At 30.2% G+C, this 14,192-nt stretch overlaps 1 protein-coding gene across 6 annotated transcripts in view; it reads left to right on the top strand.

The window, feature by feature from the left end:
* The window catches only part of VSTM2A (V-set and transmembrane domain containing 2A), a 33,061-nt gene extending 19,403 nt beyond the window's left edge, over window positions 1-13,658 (top strand). For 2 of the 6 annotated variants that reach the window (XM_031957136.1, XM_031957159.1), the window contains one exon: window positions 13,338-13,599. In XM_031957136.1, coding sequence (XP_031812996.1) covers window positions 13,338-13,414 — 77 coding nt within the window. In that variant the 3' untranslated portion in view covers window positions 13,415-13,599. Of the gene's footprint in view, window positions 1-13,204 lie in introns of all 6 variants that reach the window. The other 4 variants (XM_031957144.1, XM_031957163.1, XM_031957128.1 and 1 more) reach the window with 3 other exon arrangements.
* The last annotated feature ends 534 nt before the right edge of the window (window positions 13,659-14,192 follow it).

Genomic DNA, 14,192 nt, shown 5'->3' with positions numbered 1-14,192 from the left:
GCAAATTAAAAGGCACTGCATCTGAAGGGCAATAGTAGAAGATATAATTATTTTATGCTTCAAAAGAAGACAGTGAAAACCTTACTGGAACATTTTGTAGCTAGAAAGAAAATATCACCAGAATTTCAAAATACTCTACAATATTGAAAACTGTGTTTTTATTTTATGTCTATACTAAAATGTGCATACTCAAAATATACTTTCTGTCTAATGATGCTTTAAAAAACAAACAAAAATCACTTCTGTAAGTCATTTTGTTTTATCACATTGCCATATCATTGGCAATTCTAATTAATAACAATCTGTAAATTTCTTAGAGGAAATGAAAATGTTGATATATATATATCTATATATATATATATATAGATATATATATATCAACATTTTCAATTTTTACAGCTTTAAAAATCTTTTAATATGAAATATATCCTTATTTTAACTTCAACATTTTATATGATTTGGAATTGAGTGCATTGGATTCTAAAACATTCTATATTTATCATAAAACTACCTAACTCTTCACATGTTAAGTGTATTTTTGGAAGTTATTTTCCCCTAAACATTTGTTGCATTTATGTACAATTTTAATCCACTTTAACTACCCCCAATATATGATATGATAGAAGTTCACATAGCAATTTTTCATCTCATCTTCAGAAATTTCCTCATTCTAGAACAATTATCTCTCCTATATATCAATATATTTATCATAATTTAATATTCCACAAGACTTCCAAGCTTGTTGAAAGCAAATCTTCAAAATATATTTGGGACATAAATTTTAAATTCTAAGTATAATTCTCAGATCTTACATGTTAACCTGAACTTCTTTTGACAGCAATGTTTGAATGCAAAATGAGTAAAAATTGCCTGCAACTAAACTTCTGTACTCCATTCTTTTTTCTTTAATGCTCATGAAAAATATTTTTCACTATGGCAAAGGTTAGCCACTTTTAAAAAGTCATTTTTTAAATTATCTTTTCCATTTTGGGATTTCTTGGGGAAAGGATTTTTAATCTTTTTATGTCATAGACACATTTGTTTAAGTTCATGCACAACTTTATAACATTTCCTTTTAAAAGATCACAAAAAAATGCTGACTTTTGATAGAAATGAATGACAATAAAATATTTTTCCCATCTGGTTTCATGAACTCTTTACACTTGGGTTCCATTGATCCCCCGAGTAATGCCCAGTGTAAAAGAACTATTTTCCCCCAACTACAAGGCCCTTTTAAAAACTTCTTTATAAGGATTTACGAAGTTGTTTTGTAGCACTATCTACCTCTTTTTGACACTAATTTTATTTTTATTTTGACTGAATAGTTCATTGGGCCCTAAGAGAAACATTCTCTTATACTTTTGCCTTGAATAAGACTCAAAACACAACTTTCTCAAGCAAATAGCAATGACAGCATCTCTAACATTCACATTTTTTAAAACCCTGAGTTCTTCAGATTAAAATTTATTTTTGAAACAACAATATTAAAAATAGAAGAGAATGCAACCAAATTCATTTATATAGTTTGAAATCCTGGAATCAAATTGTCAGGTAGTATAATTAAATGTGGGAAAAATATCCCAGTCTATTTGACCTGATGATTGACCAGTTACTAATGTTCTGAATCAGTTTTGCATGATATATAACCATTGCTGTCACAAAATTTAAAATTTCAAAAGTATTGCCTTTCTTAGGTAAGTGTTATACTAATTGCACTACTTTACTGGTGGTGAGTGAAGAAGAGGAGCATCTGAATTAATGATTTTATCTTATTGGAGAACTCTTGGTATGGAAACTCCCTCCCTAGACATAAATTTACAACTCCCTTTTAACTTAAAATCTTAATGAAGTGCTTAGGAAACACAGTTTCAGTAGCTTGAAAAGATGTCAGTAACTGATAAAATTTAGGAGAAATTATTTTCTTTTATCAAAAGAGATTATTATTTTAAAAAATTACTCAGTGTTATCTAAATATTACTTTAAATTTCTACAGAGCATTGGCTGGAATGGAAAGCTCTTTCCTAACTTTACTTACTGCAGCCTTGTCAGAAATCAGAGATTCTGTGATGATGATAAAAGTTTTAAGAAGTACTTAGTAAAGTGTCTAAATTGTAGTGAACACTCTGAGATAGAAGAGAGGTGGGGCTTCTTTGAAAAAAAACTTCCTTACCTCCAACTGTAAGGAATGATAAATTGTTATTATTTATTTAGGATTGTTATATTGATTTATAGTTTAATATTTTAATAACTATTAATTGATGTTTAAAAATATTCATTTTACAGATGAGTAAACTGAGATCCAGATAATTAATTCATTGATTTGTCAAGTTGCACAGGTGGTTTTTTTTAGGGTAAATGTTTAGTAAACTAGCTACAAACACACACACACACACACACACAGAGGACACTTTTTTCAGTTCAATCTGCATCAACCTTCTCCAACACTTTCTTGAGTCTTGACAATCAATGAAACAATCAAGTCCCTATTTTTATCTTATCAAATATTGAACATATAAATGCTTATACTGGATATACAACAATCAACTTTTATTGTCCTGTTCAGCTGAATCATATGAACTTCTGTAGTGGCTTGCTAAAATTCAAACCCATGTCATTTGATTATATATTTAATTTTCTTTTTAATAAACTATGCTAACTTCCTAAAAGTACTGAAGTCTAAAGTAACACTATATGAACTACCAGGAGGAGCTATCTCAACATACAATTCCTCTGAATTTCTATCATGCTGTTTTTCCTGCAAATTGCCACTACAGTGAAGACACACTGAACTTTTTCCATTTTAACTACTTATTTTCTTCTCACCATAATTTATTGGATATTTTTCATATTTATACTCTTATGAAAGAAAGGTAAATTCATAAGATTCTTGTGACATTAGAGGAAGAAATGGTGTCAACTAATTATCAATACACTAAATAATAATAAAGCACCTTAAATTTTGCAACATATCATTCATACATCATTCTATTGTATGCTCATTATGACTGAAATGATAGCTTCTATCATGATTTTCATCCTTTAATTGAGGAGACTGATAGAGTTACTGCTTGCCCACTTTCATTTAACCAATATTTAAAAGAAGCATATTTCAAATGCAGATCTGCCTAAATCCAAGAGTAACCAAATATTATCAAATATTTGAATGCATACTATACTTAGAGATGACCATGTCAGTAAAAACAATGGAACAGACAGAAGAAATTTTGTGGAGGGAGAATTTAAATTCTACTTAAAACCTAGGCATCTCTACATGGAGATATACCTTCCTCTGGTACAAATGCCTTAGTAAGGTAGCTATGACCTATTTTCCAAACTCTACTGAAAGTATTTATTAATAGAAATGGGGAAAAGTTTTGCTAAGAAAATTTATCATGTAAGCAAGATATCAGAAAGCATATTTAAACTATTTAAGAAAACAAACTTTCAAAGCTTTTTGGCACCATTTATTTACATATAAGCAATTGGTGTGCTAATTATAAATCATTTTGCTTATTCATTAGACTCATTACTTCATGTATTGGAAGTAATAAAATTGCATTTATTTTAAAACAAACTTTAATTCAGAGTTTTCACTAATTTAGACAGTCTTTCCTCTCTTCCTGCTATCCAAGTGCATAAATCAGTGTAATTTTCATTCACATTTTCAGTAGATGGAAGTAATTTTACTTAGAAATTATAGCCAGAGATGACTAAATGGATGTGTCATATTTGCAGAGATCAAATCTTGCTGGTGTCACTAGAGTTATAAAACTAAATGGGTTGATTTAAAATGAAATATCTTGTGAAATATTTGCGAGAGAGATAATTTTTGTATCTTTTCCCCTACCAGTCTGCTAATATGCTGCACTGTTATTGACATATAAAAAAGAAAAGAAACCATATCAAAAGTAAAATGTTTTGATGATTCTGCTAGTGAACAAAAAGTAGAGTGTTTGTATTATTCTCAGTCCAGAAAAAAATCTTCCATACATTTGAGGATTTATGTATTTGTATAGTTCTGTTGAACTTTGCCTTGTTCTTGTCTTCAGAAACCTTCTAGATGGAATAAAGGTATAGGCCTACTGATCAAAGAGAAAATGTAAAAAAAAAAAATTTAATTGCTACTGTAGACAAATCACAGCAAAAACTCTTATTTTAAAAAATTTTCAGAAGAAGGTGATTCCAGTAAAATAGATTGTTTTGAAAAATTAAAATTGATTATTGAAATAAGAACTATATTGTAATATGTAACATATATATATATATATATACATACACTGATTGAAAGCATATTCCTATATATGCATTTATATTGTTTTGATAATAATTAGAGAAAAACATTCTGTCATCTCCTTTCCTCTTATTAATCAATTAGAATATATAAAAATCTAATTAAATTGTATAAAAGGATGATGATCTATTCCTTCCCAGTTACTTTCATTTCTTAAAATTAGCATTTCATTTAAAGGGCTAGTTCATGAATATAAACTTTTCATCTATCACAGGTTCTTCATGCTAACTCTTTATTCTCTTTAACATCAATGTATGTGTATACAAAAGCCTGTAGCTTGTACTCTGTGTGTGGAAACCTGTTAGTTTATGTCATTGAAATTCAACTTCAGGTTTGGAGAATTATAGTAATTTGCTTTTGGGTGTCATGTTTGTTGCTGCCTACCACGTGTCCAGGGCTCTTTTACAAACTGAAAAGTGTTAGTTAAAATTAAGATAAAAACAGAGAGATTAATGGATTGAATTGTGGATCTTCTACTCTGCTTCTTGTAAAAACCTATGTAGAGAGAAGGAAAAGAGATTGGTCTCCAATATACTGGTCTTATGAGAAAAGTTTCAGACTTAGAGACCTGAATTAGGATTCATATTCTACTTGTACCATTTATTAGCTATGACTCTGGGAAACTCATTTAACCTGAATCTTAGTTTTCTCATCAGTAAAACAGAAATGGCATCTTCAACATAGTATTTTTGTAAATTTTGAATGGGATAATATATTTTTTTAAATTTGCAAATGTTAAAGATTTGTTGTCTTTATTATTATTTAAAAAAATATCTAATTCAAGCTAAGAGAGAATTCCACCAAAACAAAAAGAACAAAAACAAAACAAACAAAAAATAAATAAACCCACAAATGAATAAAACAAATAAAACCAAAACAAAACCACCACTACAACCAACAACAAAATATAATCTAGACTACATAATCATTGCAGAATGAAGATCTGGATATTCTGAATTCTGGAAACACAACTTTTTTCTCAATTATCCAGATAATTACTCACATTCTTCTGTCTGTGAATTGTTACTTATATGGAATATCTACCTGTACTGTATTAGTAATAATCAAGGGAATCATTGCAACTCTGATTCTATTCTTAACATAGTGACCTTTGGCAAATTAACTTACCTTTTGGGTCTTTAGCTTCCAAGAGAATCATGAAAGACATTCATTAAATAGTATCTAAAGTCACTTCAAACTTTAAAGTTATTTTTTCTATGAATCAATAAGCTAACTTATTGTATTTACTAATCTATCTAGAAATATGACATAATTGATAACATTCTAATATTGTCTTCTTTCTGAAGACAGGGTGTAAGTGTCATTTTAGATACTTAACACTTGTTTGACTTCATTCAAATCAATTCACTCTCTTTGGGTCTCAGTTTCTTCATTTATTCAAAGAGCATTCATAATAAAGGAAACCTCCTTCACAGTGTTGTTTGAAGGATCAACTGGGACACTATATGAAAAGTGATTTGCAAAATCAAAATAATTATATAAATCTTAGGTATTATATTAATACCTTAATAGCAATATATTTAGTATCTTAGACATAAAATTAAACAAATATATCTGAGCATTTTAAATAAAGAAAATTAAAATTCATATTTTAATGCATTTTTAAAATATGGTATAAGTAATAATCATTTCATACAAGATTTAAACTAATTGAGAATAATACATTTAAAGTTAGAAAGTGAGTTTTTTTTTCATTTCAATTAAATTCCATACTAGTATATGACCTTGGATAAGTCTTTTCACTTCAGATTCTTCCTCTGTGAAAGAAGGGTTTTAAAGCCAATAATCTCTATTTTCCATTCTAGCAGTAAAAACAATGTACAAAGCTCTCATAGATCTTGTACTTAAAGAAGTTTTCCATTAATATGATCATCTACTCTTGTTTTAAATCAAGTATCCCAAATTTGTTCTAGCTTTGAACTAGACTTTTTAAAAATATACAACTTGAAAATACTATAACAATTATAGTCTTGTTTATCATTTAATGTAATCTCATTAAAAAATCCTATCAAAGACTGTCACTTTATGGGTTTTGTTTTCAGTAGAGAACAAAGTGAATTCAGTTCAACAAGGGGCATTTATTAAGCACCCACCAAGTCTCTAGCACCATCCTAGTCAATGGATATAAGAAGACAAACAATATGGACAATATCCTTGAAGAGTAACCCTATACTCTAAAAAAGTTGTTATAATAAAAACTCTAATACTATGGAAATTCAAAGGGAGGGAGACGCCAAGTACTGAGAGGGGTCACAGGGAAGGATTCACAAAAGAGATAACATATAAAGAACTATAAAGAAAATAAGAGAAATTAGATTCTGAGCTAAGAAAGGAGAATATTTTAAAATATTTTATGCTAATATCAGCAGATAAGAAAAGGTCTGTCAAGTTCAGAAGAAAAGTATTTCAGTTTGGTTGAAATATATAGTGATATGCTCAAAGATTTGTGAAGTGAGGATGAATAATAGGTGGTGAGAAGATGTAGATGCGCTGAAAGTTTCTGGCTGACAGATTTGTATTTTAATCTTTAGTTAGTGGGAAGTCAAAGGGTTTTTGTATGTTTTTCTTTGTTTTTTTGAGGAAAGGAGTTACATGGTGAGAGCTGTACCTTAAGAAAATTATTTTTTTTTTTGCAGCTCTGTGGAATATGGCTTGGAAAAGGGAGCATCTGGAAGGAGACCAATTAGAAAAATAAGACACTTATATAGATGTGAGAAGCGATGAGACTGTAAATTAGCATGGTAGATGTGTGAATGGTGATGAGGCCTGCAATACTCTGAGTACAATCCAGAACAGATTAAAGTATGATTAGGAAATATTTAATCAAATAAATAAAAATACAATAATATAACATTAACATAAAATTTCTTAATTCAATAAGGAAGTCACAGGAATTCTTGGGCAATAGGATAATGTTACTATTTGAGTTTAAAACTAAAGTTCAAGTTCAGACCTTTATATTTAATTGCAATGGAAAATGAGACCCCAAAGAGTTAGGGATTTAGCCAGTCCCTTGAGTAATAAGTGGCAGAGCCAGACTTATAGGAAGATCCTTGGATTCAATAACCATTTTTCTTTCCATTTAAACATTAGTTCTTCATATAATTCTGGTGAATATAGAAGGAAATAAACAAACACTATAAAAAAGGAGATTTAATCAATTTAATATCTTTTTATAGACTAGAAGACAAAACAAAATAAACAAACAATAAAAAGGGCTCAAGAAATGATATTCAATATAATGTTCTACATTCTTATTTCACATACATAACATATATTAATACTAAAAACAATAATATATGGTTTTATCTACATTTAACCAATTGTTATAAAATGGCACACATTTAAAACAAAAGAAAGTACTAACTTTTCAAAATCCAACAAATCTGTGGCTATTGTTGTATTTTAGAAAGTAACCTTTATGGTAGTTTTTAGTCCCCCTTGGTGATGAAAGCAACAATAGAAGAAGCTATACACACGTATTTTAAATAAATATATATATATCTACATATACGTTTATATGTAGATATATAAGTAAGCAGACATAGAAAGATAGACGGATAACTGGATAGATAGCTAAATGATAAATACATAGATGTATATATAGGCAGACAGACAGAGAGACAAATACAGATAGATAGATAGATTCTTAGAGGTGATTCTTACCTGTGGACTTGGACAAATCATTGAATCTTTCTCATGCTGTTTTTTTATCTGTAAATGGAACTAATGGCATTTCCTTGATTATTTGATCAAATTATTGTAAATCTGAAATGACAGGATGTGAGAAAATTACTAGCATTATAAAATCAATGTGAGAGTTATTAAAATAATTATTGTCAACCATGAACATCATGATTGAAAATCAAAGGTACTCTCTTCATTTGTAGTGGATGTTATTAATAAATTACATGACCTTTGTGGTCCATTCTTCTAAATTTTTTAATGGTAGCTTTTGTTTGTCACTATTTGGATAAGAAATACACACTTCTGCCAAAGGACTACTGAATTCTATTAAATGTCAGTGCTACCATTTGATAGTTCAGCCAAGGTCTATGTCCAACTTGAGTTCCAGGTTAGACCTCGAAAAAAGTTCTATCATGTCTTGCCAAAATGTGGAAGTTATCTTCTTAATGATGTGCTCATAGACTATATTCCCCCCCCCCATAAGATTTTAAATGACAAACTTTCCTAAAGCTTTACATTTATTAATAGTGGTATGCAAGAACATCTCTCTTGACATGAAATCCAGTACTCTTTCCACTAACCATTGTTGGCAAAAAAAAAAAAAATAAGTAAATAAATAACAAAATTAAAAAAGTAAATCACAGAATTCAACCAAGGAAAATCTTCCCAAAAAGTATAGTCTTTAAAAAAAAAGCAATAATATATTTTATGAAAACTAACTGAATAATAAATACCACTTCTTCAGAATGCTAAGGGGTACAACTTTCTGCCTTGTGCCCTCAATTTGAAAGGCAAGAAAATGAAATTTTAAAGGATTTTGAAGAGTGAAGAACAGATGGTAGTTGCAGTTTAGACCAGACAAGTATTCAGGGAAATGTAAATGAATTGTTTGGAAACAAACAATCCAGTTATAAGATAGATGCCAATCTATATCAGCTAAGATAGTGAAATATTTTAAAAGATTTGTTGAACTCTCTTTATATGATATATAAAAGTAATGTTTATGTACAAATACATATGCATACACACACATTTATGTGTATATTTAACAGATACATGTATATATGCCAATAGCAGATGAAAATGAAATACTTCTACATATATCCTAAGACCTTTATTATGTGCTTTGATTCTAAGGCCAAAATCTTCAAGAAATGTTGGAGATTTAATGGACCTTATAATTAATAACATGTAATCCTTTCCTTTTATAGGTAAGGAAAATGAGGCTGCAGAAACAAAATAACTTGTTCAAGTTCTTACAGGAGCAAAAGGCAAAAGTAGGATTAGAAAATGAGTTTTTGATGAGAGATCAAGTAAAATAAAGAATGCCATGCTGTCCTCTCCTCAAGAGGACATGTTCAGAATTAAACATGTCTTTGGGAGCTATTTATTTATAATATAAAAGTTTATCTTAGAGTTTGGATTATTAACTATATTATTTTGTATAGTGGAATTGGAAAAAAAAAGTATTGTGAAATACACACATGCAGAAATTTCATCGTGTTTTCCTAACATTTATTTAAATTCTGGAACATATTATGAGATTGGAGATTGAAGAAGGTAGATGAAGAGATGAAGAGAATCATGCTAATATTTCTCTGCAAGAGAGGGAGGGAAAAAGGAGAGAGAGAGAGACAGAGAGAGAGAGAGAGAGAGAGAGAGAGAGAGAGAGAGAGAGATTTTCTGTAAGGGAGCTAAAAAAAATGGGAAAAATGAGAAATCCAGCTTTATAATTTTTATTTTTATTTTGCACACTTTTTTTCCTCATAACTGATTTCCCTATAGATAAATCTAATTCAGAAAAATTTATATTCAAGAACCCAAAGTTATTTCATCAATAAATAAACTGCTAAACTGTGCTTTTCCATCACTGCCATATTTATTAGATAAAATTCAAGTTGCTTTGAATTCTCACAGGTTCCTCAAACCTGGGCAAATTAAGGTCTTTCTATAAAAAGAGTATTTTCAAAACATGATTGCAACTTATTTTTAGTCTTGCCATGTTTTTTTTTTTTGTTTGTTTGTTTGTTTTGTTTTCCATATATGACAGTGTAATTTTTTTGTTTATTTGTTAATGATGTTTGGGTTTTTTGGTAATTTTCACCTCTGAAAGTTCTCTGAAGACTCTCTCTGAAGACTTAACTGTTGTCATTCATCATCATACATTTTAACATGCTTATTACTCTAGCCAGTAAAAACAAAGAAAAAATTACAAGGTTTCACAACATTCCTTTAATTTCTTATAAACAGAAAGAAATATGATATAAACAACCAATAGTTAAGCCTAGTTTCAGAGCCACTTGGGAAATTATTTTCATCTTCAATGATAATGACAGTAATTGTGGCTTCTAGAAGCAACTGCATAGAATAGTGTTCACAAAAAATATTTATACAGAATATGAATTAGGAAAAGTTTAGTGATAAAATATTCTTTAAAAATAGCTTTATATTATGATGTTTTTGCGGTTATATCCAACTCTTCATTATTCCATTTGGGGTTTTCTTGACTACAATACTGGAGTAGTTTGCCATTTCCTTCTCCAGCTCATTTTATAGAAGGGAAAACTGAAGCAAACAGTATTAAGTGACTTTCCCAGGGTCACACAGCTAAATTAATGTCTGAGACTGCATTTGAGCTTAGAAATATGAGCTTTCCTCACTCTAAGCCCAGCATTCTCTCCAATGAACCAGCTAGTTACCTCTATATTAAGAGATAAATAGTTAGTATTCATAATATATGCTTTGGGAAAAAAACTAGATTACATTTAAGCCCTCTATGTTACAATGGCCAGCTCAGTGATGTTGCAGATAGAGTCCTGATCCTGGAGTCAGGAAGACTTGAGTTCAAATTCAGCTTTAGACCTTTATTAACTATGTGATCCTAGGCAAGTGGTTTAACTCCTACTTGCCTCAGTTTCCACATCTCTAAAATAGGGATAATGATAATACATGTCCCAGAGTTGCTTTGAGGATCAAATGAGATAATAACTGTAAAGCACTTACCACAGTATCTGGCATATAATAAGCTCTCTATAAATGATAGCTCTTACTATCATTATCATTATTATAAAAACAGATCTTTAATATTTGCATTATCTTATTAAAATGTATGTATATGTGTACATATATATACACACATATAGACACACATATACAAGCATATATTCACAATCTGCTCAAAACAAATACATGCACATACAACAAAGTGAATCTGACATGAAAATACAGAAAGCCTATCTCAGATTGATTAAGTTTAAATTCTATTATATTAAAAAAATTAAGAATACATTGCTTTATTTTCATCACTTGTCCTTACTATCATAGCCTGCAAATATTTATTTGATAAAAACATTTTGTAATATACATATATATATATATATATATATCTTGCAAGGAAGAATTATTTAAAGAAAATATATCATTTAGGAGAGCTATGCTGCACTATATGCCTGAAGAGGAATTTAGATTTTTTAAAAATAGATTCATAATCCTTTGCTTTTTTTCATTCTGACATCCTAGCATTTTATAGTTTCATCTGTTCACAACTGATCTCATTTATTCAGCCTCTGCTTTAACTTGCACATACTGGATATGGTATTGTAGAAAATGTTGTGTCAGAAATGATGCTACTTTAGTATCCCATGAGGAGAGCTGCTGCTGTGGAACCATTTCCAGTGAAGAATTTATATGAGGAAATGGTTGTATGGAAAGGCCCTTGCATCCAGCATGGTGAATCAGAGCATCTGTATTCTCAGTGATTGCTGAGAGGAAAGAAAATAGTGACATTAGAGGGAAAACTGCTACTTTTAAAAATTTCCATGATACGTTTTGAGGATGAATTGCCTGACCTGCTTGCTTTGTTTATTAACATCAGTACCTTCCTAAACCAGGAAGAGTAAAAGAAAAAGAAAAAAAATAAACAAAAACCCTAAACCTAAATTCAAAAGCCAAAACAAAATAGCAATACCCTTAATGCAATGACCAATTCAGTCAGGCTTCTCTAAAAGGAGCATGTCTATTCAAAAAATGCCTTTAATTTGTAATAATTAAATTCATTTATTAATGATATAGTATTTATATTTGGGAGACATGATTTTTGTGCAGGTTCAAATACATTCTTTAAATAATCCAGAGAAATGGTTCTAGTATAACTATACCTTTTATTATTCTCATTCATTTCAAAGAAGATGGGACCAAAATCAGATGCTTTGCTGAGCTTTTCTAATGACCACTTTCATAGTATCCTATTATTTATTCTTTTTGACTCAAGATGGTCTTTCTATTATTAGAAATGTGTATCACATAAGCATAAAAATGGTCAATTTAATTGTACTATTTCTAATTTTTTCACACAAAAAGAAACTGAAAATAATCAAGTGCAAGATAAAAATTTGATAAAAAATAAAATTTCCATTCAATTCATTTCAATAGATATTTGCTTAATTGCTCATTAATGGCACTTACAGAAGATATTGGCTACAAAGGAAAAATAAAAAGTAGCCCCTGATCTCATTGAAGTTATAATCTACTCAAGGTGTACATTTAGGTTAGCACTTTTTACTACATGGCCTGTGTGAATCTGCAAAATACCCTAAGAAACTAATTTTTTCAAAGAAATCAAAAATAAGATTTTAAAAAACAAAAATCCCTATCCAAATGATTTTCAGAAAAGACATATCTGATACGTCCTTAATTCTTGATATCCTACTAATGGTTCTAGTTTAATGCATGATTCATGGGCCTGAAATGGATTATCCTCATATTCATGACTACATGTACAAAGTACAGTCCCCTTCTAACACTGGAAAACTCAGGGACTCATATAAAATTGTCATTTCATAGGTTCAGTAGGGCCACCCTCGATTCAAAGAAAGAAACTTTTTGAGGATAAGCAAATGCTAATATCCATACAAATTAAGCTACAAAGTTCCCAGCATACACTTTCTAGAGCAATACAGAGCCCATGGCTCTCAGCTTGCTTTATGTCTTTTAATGCCTGTACCAGTTAAAAGAGGGATGTATTTTGGAGTTGCCATTATTGTAATCACCAAGTGACTGCAGGGCTAATTTCTCAAGGAGCACTGTGAGGGGAAAGGTTCTTGGATCTAGCCCTCCTTTTGTGCTGAACATGGGATTACATTGTTTGAAAACAAACAAGACAGCCTTCATGGGACTGAAATACTTTGTATGTGTTGTTATTTGCAGTGCATGCCAAGACATTCATGAGCACCAGAGCTGGCGAGCTAATTAAGTATATATATGTATGTGTTTAAAACAGCCTAATAAGGAGCATTGGAAATCTGCAAGATGAGCGAATATCTTATAACTTCTTCCGCAGGTGCGAGGATAGCTACAAGCCATGGACTTTCTGTCCTGCTTCTTGTTTGTGGCTTTGTGAAGGGTGCTTTGCTTTAATCTAAAGTGCTGACTTTTTTCCAATATCACTTTCTCTTCTTAAAGCAAAGAGCAAATCGCCTGTAAAATCTTCGGAGCGGACAGCAAAGTTGACCCTAAACTCCAATCATCACTCTGCACCCAATGTACTCTAATTCTCTACACAAGGAGCACCTTCTTCAGGAAGTTAAAAAAAAAATAAAACAAAATAAAAACAAAAAAAAAAAAAAGAAAAAAGTTAAAAAAAAAAAAAGAAGAAGATTGCCCACGTTTTATTAATGCTATTTTCTTTGGCAGACCACTGAGCTTTTAGTTCAAAAGAACTGGCTTGAAGTGATAGGACATTTTGTAACAGCAAGACTTGTTTTCCTTTTCTTTCGACAAGTAGAAGCACTGTATGATTGACTGCTCAGGGTTTGGCCTGTAAGTCATCAGAATATAAGTGTTCGCTGTGGATATCCTTGATTTCCACTAGGTCACATCGTTTCTCCACTGGAGACAAACAGAGACCAAAAACAAATAAATGAATAAAATATTACAGCATATCCTCAAACAAAAAAAAAAAAAATCTGCCTTTTGGGGGAGGAACAAAAATATTAACATGGCAAGCCAATGTATAGAACATTAACTTGAAGCAAGGAAAAAAAAAAAACACACGGACAAGAATGAAGTGGTACTTTTTCTACTTTTTAATTTTTTTTTCCTTTACTTGTGTTGGGGCTCTTTTTCATTTCTTTTTTTTTTTCTTTTTCTTTTTTTGTTCCAATTTCTTGTTCAATGGTGGCAAGTATTGACTAAG

The sequence above is a fragment of the Sarcophilus harrisii genome, chromosome 1 (assembly GCF_902635505.1).
Source record: "Sarcophilus harrisii chromosome 1, mSarHar1.11, whole genome shotgun sequence".
Classification (NCBI taxonomy): domain Eukaryota; kingdom Metazoa; phylum Chordata; class Mammalia; order Dasyuromorphia; family Dasyuridae; genus Sarcophilus; species Sarcophilus harrisii.
The sequence above is the reverse complement of the archived record's forward strand: the minus strand, read 5'-3'. Positions and strand labels throughout refer to the sequence as shown.